Source organism: Trachurus japonicus, chromosome 23, assembly GCF_045865225.1.
Source record: "Trachurus japonicus isolate A0001 chromosome 23, Traja_1.0".
Taxonomy (NCBI): Eukaryota; Metazoa; Chordata; class Actinopteri; order Carangiformes; family Carangidae; genus Trachurus; species Trachurus japonicus.
The window spans coordinates 6375795-6399064 of NC_140929.1; the positions used below are offsets into that span (position 1 = coordinate 6375795).

The following is a 23270-nucleotide window of genomic DNA, read 5'->3' on the forward strand; positions in this document are numbered from 1 at the left end:
CCTCTATCCTTTGGACGTTTCACGAAGTCGTGGTTTATGGAGGGTTGTGTGGATTGCAAATTGAAATGAAACAGTCTGGTCTTCTTTGGTTTTTCTAGTTTTCCAGCTTGTTGTTTCATTTCTGACCAATAAGAGGCATGCAATGAATCAAATGAATTGGGATAAGTTGGATGGTAAAGGATCCACCTGTTGAAGGAAACATTTGACGGACTCCTCTGGGGTGTGACGTTACAGGACGTTGTGGACACAGCTGCTTCGTTTTATACTTGGATTGTTTATCTGGTGCAGGGAAGTTGCTCTGATAAGACGTGTGTTTGTGAGTTTTTCTTGCAGTCCTGGGGTTTATCTTTTGTGTTTGGCAAAATCGTAGCTAGTGTTCTCCTCGATCCCTGGAGGTTCTGCAGGTAAAACCGGTCCTGTACAAACACAGCTTTTCTCTGCAGCACAGTCTAGAGAAAGGGGGGAAGAGGAGAAGGAGGAGGAGGAGGAGTGGGGCAGTTTGGATTGATATCAAGTCCAGAGCCAGACTCTGCTGCTGCCAGACTGCAGCCTCCTCCTCCTCCTGGTCAGCGCCCTCGACAGCTCGGTATCTCTCTGCATTATTCAGCAGCCCTCGTACTTTCTTTCTTTCTTTCTTTCTTTTTCTTTCATTCTCTCACTCTCTCTTCATCTCTTTTTCTCTGCTCCTCTCTTCTCCCTCCTGTGGCAACATATTCAAATGCTGCGCCAGGAGCACCTAAAACAAGGACACACACACACACACACACACACACCACTTCTCGGGTGTTTAGCATACCGGCGTGTGAAACCATCTGTGGGCTTCATGTGGGAGTGTTAAGTTAAGTTAAGAGCCGGAGCTCGAAGGTAAAACAAAAAAAACCTTGCGCTGGTTGGTTAAAGAGGGCCGGTCAGGGGACGGACGGCCAGACAGCCTCGGTGGGTGTGGGGTTGAAGCTGCCTGCTGACATCCACACTGTAGCAGCCGGGCTAATTGCCTGTCTGTCCTCCCTAAAGGGCACGACTGCGGTGCACGTCATACCGCCGCCGCTGCTGCTGCTGTCAGCCTCCGTGGCAGAACAGAGCCCAGAGTTTAATCTAAAACAAAAAAAAAAAGTGATTTTTTTTTTCTTTCCCCTCCTCTGAGGTTTCAGCTTTACATTCTTCTTCGGTATACACTGCAAAAACTCAAAAATCTTTGTCTTATTTCTGGTCAAAATGTCTCATTTATAGTCAAAACTGATCTCTTTCCATTTAAAATGTGACTCATCACCTACAAATTAACTTGTTTTTATATCATTTTCACTTGTTTCAAACACATTTTTACTTAAAATAAGTAGAAAAATCTGCCAGTGAAAGCAAGTTTTTTGTGCTTGTAATAAGAAAGAAAAACTTGCCCCACTATCAGATTTTTCTACTTATTTCAAGTGAAAATATGCTTGAAAGAAGTTAAAACGTGTCTAAAAACAAGCTACTTTTTAATGCGATGAGTCTTATTTTAAGTATAATGAGATTTGTTTTGACTAGAAATTACATTTTGACTAGAAATAAGACAAATATTCTTGGTAAGATTTTGAGTTTTTGCAGTGTACTGTATATCTTTCACTGCTTGAGCCCGAGTGTATCGATCTCTCCCCCCTTGCTCGCCGATTCACACCTAGGCTGCGTTCCGATCCACAGTTTACTTGGACAGAGCCCCCTACTCCCTACTCCCTGCACAGGGAATCTGCCGTAGGAAACTTCATTTAACCGATATCACACCAATCGGAACACCCTGCAACGTCACAGCTGTTTCCGGTCGAGTTCAAAAATAAAGTTTTTAAGTTTCAAAATGTTTCACGCCACCGTTTAGACAGATCTGAAATGATTTAAGAAACATTACTATTTCTGTGTGCACAAGCAAAGCAGTTTTGTGTTACAATGCGTGGTATTTATTCAGTTTGGGGGTATCAGGATGTGTAGAAAGCATCAGTGGCTCAGCTGACAGGAAAGCTAACGGCTGTTGCTAAGCTAACGGCGGTAGCTAAGCTAACGGCGGCAGCTAAGCTAACGCAGCTAAGCTAACAGGACGTCAGCTGTTAAAACCCTCCCGTTGTCGGACACGACATGAAACTACTCTTGTTAGCTCAATCATGTTGTAACTAAGATATTCGCCGGAAAAAATATTTTTTCATGGACCGTTTATTGAGCCACTGAGCTATTAAAGTTAGACAGGTAACCGTTAGCCCTACCAATTTACGTAACGCACGTAAACGGACCGCAATGGCTGATGGGTAATATCGGTTGTCAACATCCGGTGAACTGGGCGAAGTGAGGAACCGTTGTTCACTCCTTCCCTGCACAGTTCACAGTTCCCTTCAAACTGCTCCCTGCGGTTTGGAACCACACTGAACATGGCGGCACACCCTGTGTAGTCCACTGCGCAGGGAACTTCAGGTCGATCGGAACGCACCCCTAGTCTATTAAATTATGCATCAAGCTGCTCTAAAGCCCCTCAAAAATCATTACTGAGTTTAAGCTGACACACACACATGCTCATATAAACCATGCTGCTCACTGGAGGAACCAAATGTGGATTAATCTTGGCAGAATCTGACCAAATAGATCCAGATCCTCCTCCTCCCTCCCGCTCCCCGCTCCCTTTCTCTTTTTGTTTCACTTATCAGGCATGCAGTTATTTTTTTTGTGCGTGCCATCCGGACGTGTCCTGTCTTGTTAATGGCAAACTGGTGACAGTCATGATGTTGGCACGGTGACGCTGGTGATAACGGCCTCTGTGCTGCGTTTGATCAAAACTGGTTCTTGTGGGCCGACATCAGATTAGTGGCAGATTTCAGAGCTGAATGCAGTTGTGTTGTTGTTGTGTTGTCTCTGTAGAAATGTGTTGGTTATTGCACAGTCATAAAACAACATGCATGAGGGTTTGTTTACTGGAATCTGAAACCTTTCTTTATCAATTTGTCAATTTCCCGTCCATAATCAGGAAGCCACAGTCTGAAGTTAAGGCGTTTCTGCTCAGTGTGAGAGGACGACCGCTAATTTAAAGCCTTTAAATCAGGCTGAGGCTTTTATTTTGACAGGGTTTAAAGGGATAGTTCACCCAAAATTCAAATTTCACTCATTATCTACTCACCCTCATGCTGACTAAGGGCTGGGAGAATTTTCAGAGTCCTCCGTGCCTTCTTTGAGTTACGGAGGGGGTCAGCGCAGCAGTATTTGTCCATATAATGGTTGTGAATGGTGCTCACTTTTCTTCATCCAAAAAGACACACCAGAAAACATCCAAATACCTCCATACTGCTCGTCTGTAATGTCCCTCTTGTATTTTTTCGGAACAATTTCTCATGTTGGGGCTTCAATACAAGAGGGACATTACAGACAAGCAGTATGGAGGTATTTGGATGTTTTTTGGTGTGTCTTTTTGGACGAAGAAAAGTGAGCACCATTCACAACCATTATATGGACAAATACTGCTGCGTGGACCTCCCCGTAACTCAGAGAAGGCACGGAGGACTCAGAAAATTCTCCCAGCCCTTAGTCGACATGAGGGTGAGTAGATAATGAGTGAAATTTGAATTTTGGGTGAACTATCCCTTTAATAATGGTAGGATTGATTACAGAAGAGAAAGAGCAGGAAAAGTGAAGCACACTCAGGTCAGTGTTCATATATTATTAATAAGAGGCAGTTGAAGTGTGTGTGTTGTTTGTAAAACCAGCAAAACAAGGAAGTGACTTCCGAACTTTCAACCAGGGAGGAAGTTGGACCGGTGACCTTTTTTGAGGAACAGCGACTTTTTTTTTCTCCACTTACCGTGATGATAACAGGTTTATCTGGCCTCCGACGTTAGAAAGGAAATGCAGCTCACGGCGCATCAGTGATTGAACACAAGTTGAAAGTGAGCAGGTAATTTAAACAGCAGGTACAGTGTCAAAAAAACCCCCAAAAACAGCATCTCAAAAAGAGGAAAAAGTGAAGGAAACGACGATCTGAAGATGATTTCTCTCCCGGGACGACGTGTACCTGTATTTAGCGCCGTCTGCCTCTGATCTGTCGCCACATTTAGCCTCTTTGAACAATGAGACTGCATCTAATTATGTTCCAGGCAGCTGCTCCGCACGCCGACACACACTTTGATATGGATTAATATTTGCCTTGTGGGAACGTGTGTGCCACTGCCGGAGCTTCAGTCCTCAGCTGATTCTGAGAGCAAATAATTCCTCACAGAGGTGTGGTCATAGTGGATTGGATTTAAAAATGTAATAATTAACACAAATTAATGAATGGGCATATGCATTAATATAGATTTTATCTACCAAAATATATGACTTCCACAGTTGTAGTGCTCATGTATCACCTTGTCATATTTCCAACTCATGCTGATGCAAACGGTTTTTCCTGCATAAATGCTCGTAATTAGATGATGCATATGTGGCGTTTGTGCTGATTACATAATGTTTGCATGCTAAAATGCAAATCCTAGATGATAAACATACAGGTAAACGTTACAGCAAAGATCCACAGTGCAGAAGTGATCACATGTCATGCAGCTCCAATGGTTTAATACACTTCCTGGGGGCGTGGCCATGATCAGGTTGAACTAGCTTAATATCAACCCGGTGCACGATCGTATCTGTCTGGTTTCACTTCAAAAACACTTCTGAGATGAGATAACAACAGCTTCTGAAAGTTTAGGAAAGTTTGGTCTGCAGCAGTGAAACCGAACCCAGCAGAGTAGGGAGGCTGTGAGAGTTTGATGCTGAGACAGAAGCAGGTTAAGTTAATTTTCTCCTGATTCATGGCTCTGACGTCGCTCTGTGGAGGATCTGTGGCCTCTGATAAATGGACCTGATATTTATTCTGTTGATCTGTGATCTCGTTCCCTCCCTTCCTCGTTTTTCTCTATACTGTCTCTGATTATACCTGCGAGCTGTCAACACATTAGTGTTTAGCATTTAGCCACCACCGTGCTGATTGAACAGCCTCACAGAGCTGCTGTAGCTGCACTGTTGTGGACTCTTCAAAGGGATAGTTCAACATTTTGGCAAACTGGCCCATTGCCATAATCCCTATAGTCATAGCAGTAGGTTCGTTACCTTTAATTGTCAGTGCAAGCTGTTTTTAGAACGGCGGAGCAGAGCCGCAAGCTGCTCAGAACTACGCTACGGAGGCTCATGGGATTTCTTGGTTTCCCTCATCAAACTCATCAAATACACAATCCAACAACTCCACAACGCTCTGGTGGACAAGTTGTGACCTGCACATTCACCACGCTATGAGATAATAACAGAATGTTACAAGACAGAGTTGTTTTAGAGGTAAATTCATGCAAAACCGCTGATGTGCGTTCCCGTCGGGGGCATTTTTTCAGCAAGCAGTCTCTTAATTTGCCTCAAAACCAACTCTGTCATAGCGTAGCTTTGAGCAGCTTGCGGCTCTGCTCCGCCGTTCTAAAAACAGCTTGCACCGACAATTAAAGGTAACAAACCTACTGCTATGACTATAGGGATTATGGCAATGGGCCAATTTGCCAAAATGTTGAACTATCCCTTTAAACATTTAACTTTATAACAACAGGCACATCTGTGACCTTTAATTAAAGCCACAGAACGATATAATCTGAACTATGTCCGATAATAATTACAGACTCGGCTCGTCAAGGCCACAAAAACAAGACGATATGATGATGAATGTTTTTGAAAAAAAATCAACGTCACCAGCGTCACCTCGCTGAGTCACGTTGATCAAGTGGACTTCCAGAAAACGGTGACTGGTGACACTTATCTTTGAGAACGGTAAATATCCGCCCCCATCTTTTCTTTTTTTTTTCCTGTGGTTGACCCCCGGAGCCAACGAAGTGATAACAGCACTTCAGCCTCATCCGCCGAGCGCTCCCCTCACAAGCACAGATACTTCCTGTACTGATGCAGCGGCGAGATACAGGAGAGAGATGACAGGACGGCTTCTTTCTCTTCTTCCTTCTGCTTCTTTTTTTTTTTTACTTCTTTCTCCCTGTCTCTCTCCACCCCCCACCCCCCCTCCTTTTCTCGATGTCTCTGATATGCCACATCACAAGACCCTTCATGGCACATCACGTCCACCACGCCGTAATGAAGTTTTAATGGAAACTGTTTATCATCAAACCGTCATCTTCTTCTTTTTCTTCTGTCTGCCCCCTCCCTTCCTCTCCTCCTCCCTCCTCCCTCCTTCAGCTTCTCCTGCTTCCTCTCACACAGAAACTTGAACGCACACCAGCAGGTTGTTTGAATGTTGTGAATTTGTGCCACGAAGGATGAATCACAACATCTTCTTTCTAAAAAACTTCACTCTTTCACTTTTTTTAGGAGACTTGTGTTGTGTGGAAACTGTGGACAGTCCTGTCTGTGATGTGATGAGCTGAATGGAGCTTGTTGTGTTGTTGTTGTGTTTGGGTGGGGGAATGTTGTGAGTGGGACTGGAGTCAGACTTCTGCTTCTCTCTCTCTCTCTCTTTCTCTCTGTCCATCCCTCTCTCTGTCCGTCCGTCCGTCTGTCTGTCGTAGCCACAGTAACAAACAGCAGCATTGTTGACAGCAGCGTCTCTCTCTGATCTCACTTCTCTTTGCCTCTCGCTCGTCGTGTTTCCTCTCCGTCTCTCTCTCTCTCTCTGTTGCGGGTGTGTGTGTGTGTGTGTGTGTGTGTGTGAGTCACAGTGATGGGACGAGCTCGTTCAGGTTTTCTCTGTTGTTCTGTGTGTCGGGACCCGGTTGAACTGTGACACCGATGCGGACTAAAGCTCTGACCCGTTTGGAGGATCCGCTGGATTTCCTGAAACGAGGTACAAAGACGTCAAAAAAGTCCAGTTTATAGGAGATGGAGATCTTTGTGTGTGTGTGTGTGTGTGTGTGTGTGTGTGTTTACATATTTACTTAATACTCTGGTATGTGACTTCCATTCTTTGGTTCAGAAAGTGTTTGGTTCTTATAAGCTGATTATTTAAGGGTAAAACATGTGATGGTTGTGTGTGTGTGTGAGAAAAACAATACTCTTTATGGACATGGTGGATTTTCCTTTTGGTCAGTTTTGTCTTTTGATTTGTTTGTTCATTTTGCCCAAACTTTAAAGGGATAGTTCAACATTTTGGCAAATTGGCCCATTGCCATAATCCCTCTATAGTTTTAGGAGTAGGTTCGTTACCTTTAATTGTCGGTGCAAGCTATTTTTAGAACGGCAGAGCAGAGCCGCGAACTGCTCAGAGCTACGCTACGGAGGCTAATGAGATTTCTTGGTTTCCCCCAATACACAATCCAACAACTCCAAAACGCTCTGGTGGACAAGTTGTGACCTGCACATTCACCACGCTATGAGATAATAACAGAACGTTACCAGACAGAGTTGTTTTAGAGGTAAATACAGAGACTGCTTGCTGAAAAACTGCCTGAAGGTCCACCAGAGTGTTTTGGAGTTGCCAAAAATGTTGAACTATCCCTTAAAAGTGTTTAAAGTCCATAAATATCTGCACTGGCCTTGGTGACAGTTCACTGGATGCATTTCCACATGTTTTTCTTTCCACAAACTTTTTAATTTGATTTCTGCACAACACAAAAATGTCAAAAACAAAGTTGCATTGTTGTGTCAGATATAACAGTGACAGTTTACAGGACTAAACGCACACATTTATAACCAGATTATCATCATAAATACATAAATTAACAGAAAATAAAAGTGAAATCTGATGATTCATAACTTTTCTCGGTGCCTAATCAGATTTCTAACATGTTCCAGTGCTAATTTCATGTTTCACTTGTAGTTTGAAGCTTTGAAAACAGACGATCGTCAGACTCTGAGCTGTAAATGACGTCCTGACGCTCTGCCTCTAAATATAAAGCCCTGGTATGAGAAGCGCTAATATTAGATGCACATGGTCGATAATGATGTGCTGTGAAATGTCTGCAGTTTTTTTTTTTCCTCCTCAGCTCTTAAATGGTCCTCACTTCTTCACTTGAAGATGCTGCACTTTAGCAATTTAACAGATGCAGAGCCGTTAACAGTATCAATACAGTGTTAGATGTTAAGTGAGTTAAGTTAATTATTCATCTGTAAAGCCTCTGTGGGATCAGGACGAGTGTGTAGAAGAGTGTAGAGGTCGATGCCGGGAGGTCGAGTTCAGGTTGGAAACACAGACTGGGAGAGACGGACGGTTGTTTTGGAGGCGCAGTAATAACATGTAATAGTGAAACGTCTCCAGTTGCCTCATCAGCTGTTTGTTGTGAAGTGGGTGACATCATCCAGTGAGTCACTTCTTGTAGAGGTGCTACTGTACATGCTTCAGTTTTACTTTAATTAGTAAGTTAGTGATAATAAGACACGTGTTTTTTCTTCCTGTCGGTGTTGTGCATGTACAGCTCAGGTTTATTTCCAAACGCTGACAGAAGAACAACAGTGTAAAGTCAGGTTGCAGGCGGTTGCAGGTGGTTGCATCAGTCTTTTCAGGTGATTTGTTATGTAGCAACTTGAAGATGCGTCTCATTGTCTCTCTAAGCAGCTGCAGCAGATGTGTCAGCGCTGACTCACCTGCTGCTTATTTCCTCTGGGTGACTCTTGGTGATCCATCATTTGATCTGATGCATAAAAAGTCAGGAAATAGTTAAAACGTGTTGTTGTTTTTCAAGCTGCTCGTCACAAAGAGTTTCAATCAACTAACATGAAAGACTCAGATTTGAGTTGATTTGAGATCAAATTTGGATTTATTTAGGTTATTTGCTATTATTTCAGTGTTGATAAATGATTATTTTTAGTTCTACATACAACTAAGAGAAAAACCATGTAATAATACAGCTAGTCTTTCAGAGAGCATGAGTCTGTCATATGTTTTTGGCTTTTTAGAGACAACTTTATTCTGTGAGAATAAATTGAGAATATATGAAGAATACATTTAGAAATGTCCACCTTTGCATACATTACAGTACATTAATTCATAGTATTTTCAGCTCAATGTGCAACCATCCAGTCAGTTTCCATCCTAGAAAAGTCTGCAAAAGTCAGAGTCTAGATTTTTTTTAAATGAGTCCAATCCTGCAAAGTTTGTGCAAAGTACACAAACTTTTTTAACGTCGAACTGACACAGACTGGCAAAAGTCTGAACCATCACTGCACTGAAAACTCTGAAAAGTTAAAGTAAAACTTCCAGCTCAGTTTTAATGGAAACTTAAAATATTCAAAACTGTTCCAAAAATATTCAAATATCTCATTATTATGGAGAAATTCAAGGTTAGAAGGAGGACTGTCCTGTTTTTGTGTGTGTGTGGAGGTCAGGTGTGTGTGCAGCTGTATCTGAACTGTGATTTCTCGGTTCAGCTGTGGAGTTTCTTCAGCTGCAGAGTGTGAACACAAGAACAAAAGACAGGAAATGAGTTCCTCTCTGAGCAACCTCTCCACTGTTATTACTGTCTCTGTCTTCATCATCATCATCATCATCATCATCATCATTATTATTGTTATTATTAGTACTATTCGCTGGTCTGTGCAGATACAGTAGCATCCATGAAGGAGCAGAGAAATAGACAAAGAGCTGGTCGGAGGTTTTTTTTTTTTGCAAAGAGCTGAAAAACAGGCGATGACTCTTTAACAGGAAGAACAAAGAGGTGCTCATTACTACGTCGGCTTCAGGAGAGCAGAGGGAACAAGAAAGGCTGTGATTACGCTCGTCTTGTTGTTCGTTGTCAGCGGCCGTAATGAGGAACAAACACACAAACACACAAATACTCAAATGCAGTCCGACCACGCTGCTCCATCCTGACAAGAATAAGAAAACAAAATCCAGAGGTTTTTTATTTTTGTTTCCATCCTCGTTTTAATGACTCTGAATGTTTTATATTCACCAGCTGCCGGTTATTCTCATCTCACAGTTTCTTCTTCCACTTGTTTTCTGGATTATTCAGATGCTTGTTTTGGACGGGCAGAAATCAAAGATGGAGATGTAGAGACCTCGAACTGTCTAACTTCTTTTATCTGTCCAGAGCCTCTCTTACTGTATTTAAGTCACCGTCTAGTGTCTTTATGCAGATTATGAATAGTTTTTCCACTTTATAACATTATATAAAGAGCAGTTTAGATTGAAAACTGGTCAAATGTTGCAGGTTTATAGCATCGAAAACACAAAAAGTAGAAAATTAAACAACATATCCAAATATTTTTTCCCTCTAAACTATTAAAAGACGACCGTCTTTGCAAATATTCATAATATCCCGATTTTGTCTCTTTTTGTTCTGCAGAGACATACAAGTGCACTGATAAAGCTGTAAAAAAAAATCCTCCCAAACCTTCAATTTATTAGTTTATCTTATTTATGTCAATTAAATCAATTGAAATGGATGAAAAATAATAATTATTTTTCTTTATTCACACAGATGTAAAATAAAACCATGATTTCCATCTTTATTTTCTTATGTGTCCACATTTTTTTCCATTAACGGCTTTGAGCATGCAGGTTTTGAATCACACGCTGATATAAAACACGATGAGCTGCGTTCACATCACCTGGTCGAGTGGTCATAAAAAACCACGGGGTGGGGGGTGGAGGGAAGTTAACAACACATAACTTCCTGAATTCTTGATGTATTGTGCTGCTGGTTTCAGACGAGTTGTCATGCGTGAACACTTCTGACTCCTCCGGCCCAACAGCCCCAGAGAGAGTGCTGCGGACAGTAAAATTCCCACGTGACCTGAATGCAGCGTGAGAGGGGAGTGAAGGGCAGAGAGAGACTGGGTTTGGTTTGGTGTGGGCGGACAGAGTGGCGTCCAGCTGGAGGGGCGGCGGACAGGCAGGCGGGGGGGTGACGGACAGGGACATTTTAATCACAGCAGGACAGGGACAGTTAGCCAGAGCTGACACCGGCCTCACCGCTGGGGGAGTGACTGTCAGAGCAGAGCAGAGGAGGGGAGGAGGGAGTCGGCTGCAGCCTTGTAATGAAGGATAAGCAGCAGGACAAGTGAGAAAGGTCTTTTAAAGGAGTAAATCCAGCGTCAGATCCTGTTAAACTCTTTGATGTGACTTCATTTCTCGTGTTTGTTGAAACTGTTTCCACCTCATGTGATGACTTTATGATTTAATGACTGAAAGAAACACATTCCTGAGCTTTTTTTCATTTCATTTTGTGGTTCAACACAGAAGCGACTAAAGATACGAGCTGGTGGAGACCAAAAACAGAGCTAAAAGAGAGGAAACACTGAGCTTAGATCAAAAACAGAGCTAAAAGAGAGGAAACACTGAGCTTAGATCAGCCAGGTGGCCAGGAAGACATCTCTATATGAATGCTAATGTTGCTCTATGTGTCACATACCAATACATGTATTCATTTATATAAGTACACACACATAACATTTCTATAATGTCAGTATATCAACTTAAATGACTGCGTTTACAGTGTTTCTGTTGCCTCCAAGTGCCAAAAAATACCAATACTAAAACTTTGCCTCAATTCAATGGTCTAAAATTATAAAATATTTGATTGTTGAACAAGCTCACAGATCTGAACATATTTCAGAAATGGACCATTTGAATGCTCAAAAGCAACACAACATCATTATAACAATGTTGGATACAGAAGTAAAGCAGTCGACGAAACTCTCTCAACTCAACATTTATTTTCTTTTTCTGCAGCTTCTTTGTTTTGTTTTTGTTTTGTTTCCTCCTGAGACCTGCTGCTCTGGATGTGTCACCACTTTCCAAAACCAGTTTCAAACTAAAACTAGAATGCACATTTATTGTTTTACCTTTTACTGTGAAGTGAACCTCCTGTGTGCAGTGGACATACAGTAAATCCTCTTTGGAGGCACGTGAACGTATATAATTCCTCCTTCTTCTTATGAACACACTCCCAGGCGTCAACGTGTTGCTCCAGCCGTGAATAAAAGGGGGTCTAATTGCATTTAGCTTAAGTCAGGCCGCTGTGTGAATACTAATATGGCGTTAAAGGCTCAGAAAAGGACCGAATCCCATTTCCTCCCCCAATTCCTCTCACTCTCACTATGGGAACCACTCGGCCCCCCGGGGTGAACTTCCCAGCAGTGAGAGGGCTTTTACTGTATTTGTTTATTTACCCCAGACAGTTTGCCTTGTTGGGTCCTCTCCCGCTGTGTGTGTGTGTGTGTGTGTGCTCTGGACAGCCCACAGTGACATGCCTTTCACTAACACACACACACACACACACACACCATCCTGTCATAAAAATGCCAGCCGGGTTCAATAAGGAGCGCATTTGTTTCGGAGCGTTTAGGAATTCCAGTCGAGCCGTTCCTCCCGTCCGAAACCCCGGAGACCCGGAGAGGAAGTTGGAGAATGACACGAGTCAAAGACTTCCTTCAAAAAAAAAAAAAAAGTGGGGGAAAAAGAGAAAGGAACTGGGAATGTTACATAACAGCTGGGACTGGAACAAGTTGGGAGTTTTGAAGGCCAAAGTGGTTTTAGATAACGGCTCATTACAGCTGATAGAGATCAGTGTCTCCACAGATATTATACACACTTTATTTATATTTATCTGCATTTTGTACAGAGAAGTTAAAAAGTTTCAAGTTTCAAATGGAAGTGTCTCATTAAAGGGATAGTTCAACATTTTGGCAAATTGACCCATTGCCATAATCCCTATAGTCATAGCAGTAGGTTCGTTACCTTGTCGGTGTTACATTGTCGGTGCAAGCTGTTTTTAGAACGGCGGAGCAGAGCTGTGAGCTGCTCAGAGCTACGCTACAGAGGCTAATGGGATTTCTTGGTTTCCCTCATCAAACTCATCAAATACACAATCCAACAACTCCAAAATGCTCTTGTGGACAAGTTGTGACCTGCACATTCACCACGCTATGTTTTTTCGGCAAACAGTTTCTTTTCGGCATGACACCGGCTTTGCATTTACCTCGAAAATCTGTCTTGTAACATTACATGATTATCTCATAGCGTGGTGAATGTGCTGGTCACAACTTGTCCACCAGAGCGTTGTGGAGTTGTTGGATTGTGTATTTTATGAGTTTGATGAGGGAAACCAAGAAATCCCATTAGCCTCCGTAGTGTAGCTCTGAGCAGCTCGCGGCTCTGCTCCGCCGTTCTAAAAATAGCTTGCACCGACAATTAAAGGTAACGAACTTACTCCTAAAACTATTGTGGCAATGGGCCAATTTGCCAAAATGTTGAAATATTCCTTTAAAATGTCGGACTTCAGCCAGTTTTACAAACCTGTCCATCTTCGTTGTGCAGATACTTCAAATAAAATTGCATCGGTGTAACAGTGAACCTGGCGCTCCCTGAGGACGATCTTGTTTAAAGTTGTTTTCAAGATTGTTATTGGAATAAATTGGCAGCTGAGGTTCTAGAGAGGAGAGTTGTTGTGATTCAGTGTGTGTGTGTGTGTGTGTGTGTGTGTGTGTGTGTTGAAGTCCAGCGCCATGTTCAGTGTTTCCCTCTCTCAAGCCTGGAGCTGTGAGTCATCACACACCTCCATTAGGCTACTACAGTACGTGCTGCACACTGCATTCAACATAAACACAACCTGACCCCACTTAATAGTGTGTTTGTGTGTGTTTGTGTGTCTGCCAGCTTTGTTAACACGCATCCGATGCTTGGAACCTCTCATGTGTGTGTGTTAGTGTTCTGGTAGATAAGAGAGTGGAAACTGCCGTGAGATATTCAGATTGACAATCCTAAGGTGCACAGAGAAGTGCAAAGTGTCTGTTGTAGTGTGTGTGTGTGTCTGTGTGTGTGTGTGTGTGTGTGTGTGCGCGTGTGCATCCATCAGCTACACACTGTCGTACGTGGGCTCAGAAAACAGAAAACCTGTGTGTGCCAGTGTGACGTCTCTGTCACAGCAGCTCTCTGTTTTCAAGGAGCTCCTCTCATCATCGGCCTGCGTCCTACACACACACACACACACACACACACACACATACACACACACTCTAAGACACACACATTATTCACTGAGGCTGAGGTCAGGCTGGCACGCTGGCTGTGCTGCAGTGAAGTGTTCCTGCTGGCCTCACCAGGCTTTCTCTGACTGGTCTGAAGAGTGTGTGTGTTTGTGTGTGTTGAAAAGTGTGTGTGTGTCTGTGTGTCTGTGTGTGTTTGTTCTCCACGTCAGCTCTGGGGCCTGACGCACCGAGGGAGAGTTGGAGCAGCACAAAGCGAGTCTCTCATGCCTGTCGAATCATCTGAGAACACAGAAAATGTCTTTTTTTGTTCATATTCAAAAGCATTAAATTCCTTTACTGTTTAGTTCATTATGTATGACAGAGTATTAGGGCCACATTGACAAATAAAAAAAATCACAAACTTCGACAACTTTATTCTCAAAGTTGATTTTTTTTGTGAAAATCGTATAGGTAATGTAATGTAATATTAAGACTTTTTTCTCATAGGAAATGTACTTAATTCTCGTAAATTTACGACTTTATTCTCGTAATGTTATGACTTTTTTCTCGTAGGAAATGTACGACTTGATTCTCGTAAATTTATGACTTATTCTTGTAAATTTACAACTCTCATAATGTTATGACTTTTTTCTCGTAGTAAATGAACGACTTTATTCTCATAAATTTACGACTTTATTCTCTCTTTATTCTCTTACGACGTCTTGTTTTCTGAATGTGGCCCTAGTACTCCGTCGTAATTATGACATTATTTGTTTTTTTTTGGTTTTTATACGTGCTAACATTATTAGCCTCATTCTAGCGCTGGTGATATGACATCGGTCAAAATGCCAGTCCAACACTTTCAGACGTTCGGAGGGAAATGTCTCCACAGTTGTCAAATTGAAAGCCATGAGAAACTCCATCCAGATGTGTTGTAGCAGCCTACAGATGTGCTCAAACCTGTTTACCCCCACTGATAATAAATCTTCTAATCTTCATCACCCACTGACGTTAACAACAGTTGGACAGTTTTCATTTATGCGACATTATCACAACATACAGAGATTGAATAAAGCTTCGGATTGATGCTAAACTAGCATGCTAACAGGCTAACGTAGCACTGGTAGTAGCCTAACTTATTATAACCTGTGTTAAACTGTAGGAAAGTTGTAAGTTTGTGCATCATCACCATCATCTTAAATCAGAATTAAATTTTAATCAACACATGAGAAGGAAAAAGTGGTCGCAAAGTGTGCTAGCAGCATGCTAATAGCCTACGTACTGCTAACATCCACTGTAGCCTCTCGATGCAAAACCAACTTTCTTTCTGCTCTGCTCTGCTCTGTCTCGCTGTAGTTAATTGTCGGTCCTGTCAGTCTGACTGTGGCTGTAACTACTGTTTACAATGGAAAAACATTTATGGAGAGAGAGACACAGAAACACCAGCGACAGCAGTAATTAACGTCAACCATAAAATGTCAACCTGATGTTTTTTTTGTCGTTGTCTGAGCCGTAAACGTCCACGGTCACAGCACCAGCATGACACCATCGAGTCGACCACCACAACTGCTTGAAAGTGTGTGAACTCTGTTGCAAAGTTTAAACGGGAAACTGTTCTTTCTGGAGCAGAGGCTTCCTTCTCGCAACCCTTAAATGAATATGACATGTCTATTCACGCATGTTTATTCCTCTTCTAGTGCTTCTTGGTGAAGGTTTTGATGGCTTTCTGTCCACGCGTCTGAGTTGTGACAATGCTCAGCGTCCTCCATGTGTAACAGATCTTACAAAACCATTTTCTGAATAGCCTATGTCTCATTTGATTCGTCTGCTCATGTGTTTTCACTTGATTCTATTATAGGCCTACTTGATTTTTTTTTCAATGCTGCTCACTCAGGTTCTGTGTTTCTAAAAGTTTGGACACACTTTCTCCTTCAATGGTTTTTCTTAGATTCATAATGGAGACATCAAAACTAAGGAATTACTTAGTGAGAAAAAAAAAGCTAAACAAAGCAGAATATGTTTTATGTTTTAGATTCTGCGAAGTAGCCACCTTTTGGTTTGATGACAGCTTTTTGCAGCCTCTTGACCTTCTGTCATCAGCTTCATGAGGTCGTCACCTGTTGGAGCGTTTTTTGTTTTCCAACAAGGAGTTCCCAGAGGTGCTGAGCACTTGTTGGCTCATCCCAAACCATCTCATAGTTGGGTTTAGGTCAGGTGACAGATAACTCGATATGTGCTCTTCTAGTTTTGATGTCTTTAATATGAATGTAGAGAGTAATAAAAAATAAAGATGCACACTCAAAACAAGGACATGAAATTAAATAATAAACATAAACCATATATAAAAATAAATAAAATGTAAAAAAGCATGAAAAAAAAAAACAGAAAAATCTAAACTAATCAAGGAGTTCAAAAACGTTTCCAGCAGCACTGTACATGTATGATGACAGATGATCTAACTTGTCTTCTTGTTTTGTCTCTGCAGCGTCTGATCAGGATGCGGCGGTGAAACTTGACCAGGAGCGAGCTGAGATAGTCGCCAAATATGACAAGGTACAGTACGCTAACACAACACAACAGCAGCAGCAACAATAGTTTCCTTTTCTTTTGTTTTTTTTCCCTCCGTGCGGTCGTCCGCAGCCAGATTCCAGTCACTCACTCATGCTGAGACCGACTCCACGGTGGTGAAATCCCTCTATAAATCTCTGCCTTATTGCCCGTGAAACACAATAATAACAGCGTACGGCGCGCGGGCCGCAATCTGCTGCTCCAGTGTTTTTAAAGCGTTTTCATTTTGGTGAGGCGGCGGCGGCGGTAGTGATGTCAGCGTGAAGAGCCACATTTCAGATGCAGCGTTGAAAAACTGGTTGAAAATTAAAATGTTAATGAAGGTTTGTGCATTTGAAAAGCAAAGCAGGTGATGACTCAGTGTGTGTGTGCACGTCCAGACAAGTGTGTGTTAATTATGCATAAAGGGCAGAGAAGGGAGGATAAAGAGTGTGTGTGTGTGTGTGTGTGTGTGTGTGTGTGTGTTCATTCATTCATTCATTCAATAGTGTCGGTGTGATGTCATGGACATGAAGTGGTTTTATTGGCTGAGATCCAGAGGTGACATTTCATTCATCAACAGTGGCAGCCGATCACAGATACATAATATTGATACATGAATGAATATTAAAATGCCTCAGCGTGTGAGTCACACAGGAAGTGCCAGTCACAACTCAACCGACGCCGATGATGTAACGGTGATGATGTCATCAGGCTTGTCTCGGCTCGTGTTGTAATGTGGACGACTCACTTCGTTGTGTTTTACAACCTGTACGTAGGTGTGGAGGTTTGGACGACGGTGGTTGTTGTTCAGGCAGGAAGGTTCAAATGAGGGACATAATCTCTGATGCATTATGGGAAATGTAGTCTACAAACTACTCTGCTGCGGTGTCTTCATCCTATAGGTCCAACTAACAGTTATTTTCATTAGCAAATCAATCAGTTGATTGGGTTTTTTGTTCTTCTGGGTCAAATTGACCCAATCTGTTCCCTTCCTCCATCCTTCCTTCTTTCCTTCCTTTCTCCCTTCCATCTTTCCACAATCCTTTTCCCCTTCCTTCCTTCCTTCCTTCCTTCCTTCCTTCCTTCCTTCCTTCCTTCCTTCCTTCCTTCCTTCCTTCCTTCCTTCCTTCCGTCCTTACTTCTTCTTCCGTTCTCTTTTGATCCAATTGACCTGATCTGTTCCCGCCCTACATCTTTCTTCCTTCCTTTTCCCCTTCCTTCTTTCCCTTCTTCTTTCCTTCCTTCCTTGAACTAATCTGTTCCCTCCCTCCATCTTTCTTTCCTTTCTTTTTCCCTTCCCTTCAATCCGTTTTCCTCCCTTCCTTCCTTCCTTCCTTCCCCTCATCCTTACTTCTTCATTCCTTTTTGACCCAGTTGACCCAATCTGTTCCCTCCCTCCATCTATCTTTCCTTCCTTTTTCCCTTCCTTCTTTCCTCCCATCTTTCCCTTTATCCTTCCTTCCTTCCTTCTTTCCCTTCATCCTTCCTGCCTTCCTTCTTTCCTTCCTTCCTTTACCCAGGAGGACAACAGGAGTATTAACTGATCAATTATGATATTCAGAAAAAATGTGACAAAAGTTTGCATTTACATTTACGTATATTTGGAAAAAGAAACCGGAAATACTGAATCACAGAATTGGCAGCTTAACTGTTTTTTTATTTGAGAAATCAAATTGTTTTCTTAATTGATCATTCTTTCGATCAAATAATCAATTAATTAACCAACAGCAACACTTGTTATTTTGACTTTAAATAATAATATTCCCTCCTCCTCATTTCTCCTTGTCTCTACCTTCATCAAACATCTGTACAGAGAACTCAGATGATAACACTCTAGTCTATAGTTTCTCATTGTGTGTGTGTGTGTGTGTGTAAATTGACTGTATGTGTATATGTGGCTGCTCCCTGAGTGACACGTCTATTTCACAGCTCGACGGTATCAGTCGGACCAGCCCACCACGCTTGGTTTGTAAATTAGTCTTTTTAATTTAGTCCAGCAGGCTGCATAATCAAGCTGCTGCCTCATTAAGAGTGAAGAGACCATGGAGAGGAGAGGAGATGATGGAGGCGTGTGTGTGTGTGTGTGTGTGTTAGAGTGTGTGTGTGTGTGTGTGTGTGTGTGTTAGAGTGTGTGTGTGTGTGTGTGTGTGTGTGTGTGTGTGTGTGAGGTGAAACGAGACACAATCAGAGCTAAATCAGTGTCATTGTCGCTGCTGGAGATGGGTGGAGTTTAATGGAGTCAGTTATTATCACGCTGACCACACATACACACATACACACTCACGCTGTGCACAGAAATGAAGAGTTTTGTTTCCGGATGACACATCCTCATCCTCCTGGCCTGACTGCTGTCTGTTGTCACGGCGACGACTGATGCTGATGGGGGGTTTTTTTGGATGGAGGCCACTGATTGGAGAATATTTGGAGCCGGTACTTAATAACTTTGTGCTTTGGCTGGTGAAGAGATCAGATCAGAGATGATGTCAGTTCAACATCATGCATACTGTAATGCAGTATACTATGCATACTGATGCAGTGCGTGAATTTCGACGGTTAGTGTTGTAACGATCGCAACGATTGCCAATATTTTCTTTTTTTTGACCGCTATCATCGCCCGTCAACACATCTACCGGCTTGTTTTGTTATTTCAAAAGTTCAAAAGTGTTTATTGTCATCATTTGCACAGTGGAAAGGTGAGTTTCCCTGACAATGAAATTCTTACTTTGCCAGCGTCCACATCACAAAATAAAACGCCAGCAATTATAAAAAACTAGGTATAAAAAATACACAATTAAAAGCAATCACTGCAGCAGGAGAAGCGGAAAAACAAAAAAGAAAAGAGAAAAAGCCGGCATTCTGGAGCGGAGCGAGCAATATCTCAACATCTCCTCCAGGGATCACGGTGAAAGTTTGCCCAGACATACATCAACATCTGCTCTGTGGACTTTCCATCAGCTTTGGTTTGTTCTTTGTGTTTTTTTGCAAATTAGCAAACACCTGCTGCTGGACAGTGGACATGAATGCTGATGTTTAGCATTCAGCTGAGAGCAGCGGAGCCTCACAGAGCTGCTGCTACTGTTATGTAGCATCAAACATCACAAATGAAATGATAATAAATCAGGTTACAGCTCATATATCTGGGTAACCTGAAGTGTCTCTCTCTCTTTGAGTAGCTGAAGTCGTAAAATCTCCACTGACTTACGGTGTTTTATGTGTCTATTATTCAACCTAGATGTTTTAAATTTAAACTTGGTACCAGGCAACATCTGGCTATGAAATACTGATGCATTCAGGAGCAGCTGGGACGTCCCGTTTTTCATTTTTCTGGACTTTTTTTTCCCAAATTTTACTGGAAATGGAAAAAGCACAGATTTATTAGCATGAACCAGCACCAGTTATGTTAATAATAAAGTGCAGAGAGAAAGCACACATACGTCCATCACAGACTGGCGGTGGTGGTGACACACAATCACAGACGCCATGACGGAGCGAGCGCTGAGCAGTCGCAGCGCCGCTTTAATTTCCCCCTCCTGAAATTGATTTGAGAGAAATGATAAATGTGTCGGCCGTGATGATGTGAAGCCGTGGACACACACGTGGATAAAACACCGAGGTCTTCTGTGTGTGTGTGTGTGTTTGAGTTATTTATTTTGAGTGGTGTGTTTCTGCTGAGGGAGCAGTAGGTGGAGGGAGATGGATTTCAAAAAATACTTTCACCTCAACATCTGGTCGACCCGGTGGAGCGACCTGAGAAACCACAGACTGGATCTGATACCGGGGCGAGGCGAGGATTATTTTTTAAGACACGTTGTTGGATCGTACTGTACAGTACACTGTGTGGACACATCACATCTGGGCGCAGATGTTTTGTTTTTTGGTTTTTTTGCTGTAACTTTGAAGTTCTCGGACTGTCAGGTGGAGCTGTCGACACATCTGTATATTTCCAACCTGATTTGATGAAGTTTGAAGCTTCGAGTCGAAATGAAAAATAAAAAAAAGGCACATTTTTGAACATTTACAGTGTATGAAAAACAACCAGACTGTGGAGTCAGGAGCCATTACACACACAAGCTAATGGGAGCTTGGTTAGACACTCATTTATATTGATTTGATATACACTGTTTAAAATATAATTAAATCAAATGGGTTTAATTAGGCTTTTCCTATAAAAACCCATCTAAGTGAAACATCCGGCTCATAAATCCACTCTTCTCTTTTCCTGTTATTATTCCACATTCCTCCTGTTTTTATTTTTGCCTTTCACCGAGAATTGTTTTACACAGTCGAAGAGCGTAATTTTGATTAAAGGACGAAATAAACAAACAGATGCAATTTTCCAGTAATTTGCTTTTGTAGTTAATCAACACAATGAGGCGTAAATTACTGGTTAATTAAGTACTTGTAAGTACTCGGAGTCACAGCAGATAAAACTGTCTGTGACAACACACAGACGAGAAAGGAAAGGCTGCACGATGAGTCATAATCATGTGTGTATATTTATTTATATAAAGAGAATATAGATTTGTATTTACTGTACTAGAGGTGCAGAGGTTTTTAAAGGGATAGTTCAACATTTTTGGCAAATTTGCTCATTGCCATAATCCCTATAGTTTTAGGAGAAGGATCGTTACCTTTATTTGTCGCGAGCTGCTCAGAGCTACGCTACGGAGGCTAATGGGATTTCTTGGTTTCCCTCATCAAACTCATCAAATACACAATCCAACAACTCCAAAACGCTCTGGTGGACAAGTTGTGACCTGCACATTCACCACGCTATGAGATAATAACAGAACGTTACCAGACAGAGTTGTTTTTGAGGCAAAAGAAGAGACTGCTTGCTGAAAAACTGTCCCCGAAGGCAGCGCACATCAGCGGTTTTGCATGAATTTACCTCTAGAACAACTCTGTCTGGTAACGTTCTGTTATTATCTCATAGCGTGGTGAATTCTAAAAATAGCGCACGTTTAATAGCTTGCACCGACAATTAAAGGTAACGAACCTACTTCCAAAACTATAGGGATTATGACAATGATGTTACCTGCAGAGTTCCTCTTTAAACTGAAGTGAGGCGTTTGGGTGCAAAGAAGAAAGAAAGAAACATCAGGCTAAGATACAGTATGAACACACGGACATGAAACTGTACATCATATTTATACTTTTAGATTAGCATCACTTACTCTTCACATGTTTCTAATTATCTCCGGTGTAAAATTGTAACTAAATGTCCATAAACCAAAGAGAGAGAAAAAGACGCTTCTTACACGTTCAGGAATCTCCATTTCTCCCACAGCAAAATGACAAACCTGAGTTTCCTTCTCCTTCTGCTCTCGGTGTCAAAAAAAGTAAATTCAAAGTCATCAGCAACATCTGGCGGCGTGGTGGTCCGTCTCTTTTACAGATGTTGTGACCAGCAGCAGAACTCGTTTTCTACACTCAAACTTTTGTTCATTTCGGTTCGAGCTCTAAATCGACTCAACTTCTTGCCCTCTATTGTCTCTCTCACACACACACACTCTCTTTGATATTCTCCCCCTGCTCTCCTCCACATAATCCCCCCCTGACACACACACACACACACACACACACACACACACACACACACACACACACACACACCGTCTGGCTGTAGGATTTCTATTTCATCTCTCCGTGATGGTGAATTAACTACTTTTTTCTTTCTTTTTTTTTTTTCCCGGAGACCCAGAGTCAGCCGGTGACACAGGTGCTCACATAATCACACTCTCACACACACACACACACACACACACACACACACACACACACACACACAAACACACACACAGACACAGTGTCCTTGTGTTTGGTAAACACACACTCGCGCCAACACACTTTCCCCAAGGGCGTCGCAGGAGTCGCAATCTAGCAGCAGCAGCGCCGTCAAAACACGACTCTGTGCCCCTGAGAGTGGTGGGTGGTCATTTGGAGCTGAGTTCATTTCAGAGCTGAAGCAGCTTCACAACCTGCTGCTTCATCAGAGTCATCAACTTAAAGGGATAGTTCAACATTTTGGCAAATTGGAGTTGTTTTAGAGGTAAATTCATGCAAAACCGCTGATGCGTGTTCACGTCGGGGGCAGTTTTTCAGCAAGCAGTCTCTGCATTTACCTCTAAAACAACTCTGTCTGGTAACGTTCTGTTATTATCTCATAGCGTGGTGAACGTGCAGGTCACAACTTGTCCACCAGAGTGTTTTAGAGTTGTTGGATTGTGTATTTGAAAAGTTTGATGAGGGAAACCAAGAAATCCCATTAGCCTCCGTAGCGTAGCTCTGAGCAGCTCACGGCTCTGCTCTGCCCTTCTAAAAATAGCTTGCACCGACAATTAAAGGTAACAAACCTACTGCTAAAACTATAGGGATTATGGCAACGGGCCAATTTGCCAAAATGTTGAACTATCCTTTTGATCGTTTAGTTAATGAAAAGTCAACTTGGTGATGTCTTTAAATTGCTTTTTTTGTTTGTTTGTTTGACCAACACACACACAAACCAACTCTCAGTCCACCCTGTTAGAAGAGATTTACAATCTAGAAAAGTACAAATATCATTTTTTATTGTATTTTTCCTTTGTTGATTATCACATGAATAAAAAATTAGGAGAAATACAAATGATTACTGCACAATTCAGAAGCTGCAATTAATGCGTTTGATGATTAATCTGCTTACTTTTATCCCAGTCATTAGTTCTGTCTGTAAAATGTCACAAAAAAGTGAAAATGCCCTTTTCCTAATTCTTCAATGATGCATTGGTTCATTAAGTCCCAGAAAAACACAGTTTACAGTCACAAGTAAAGTTTGTTTGTTAGATTTGAACTTTCAGCAGAATTTCTTT

At 42.0% G+C, this 23270-nt stretch overlaps 1 protein-coding gene across 4 annotated transcripts in view; it reads left to right on the forward strand.

Annotated features, from left to right (window-relative positions):
- Positions 1–23270, forward strand: part of usp6nl (USP6 N-terminal like) — a 90487-nt gene that overhangs the window by 41438 nt on the left and 25779 nt on the right. For 3 of the 4 annotated variants that reach the window (XM_085769347.1, XM_085769343.1, XM_085769344.1), the window contains one exon: positions 16358–16425. In XM_085769347.1, the coding sequence (XP_085625473.1) occupies positions 16358–16425 (68 nt within the window). Of the gene's footprint in view, positions 1–6561; positions 6812–16357; positions 16426–23270 lie in introns of those variants that run through there. The other variant, XM_085769346.1, reaches the window with a different exon arrangement.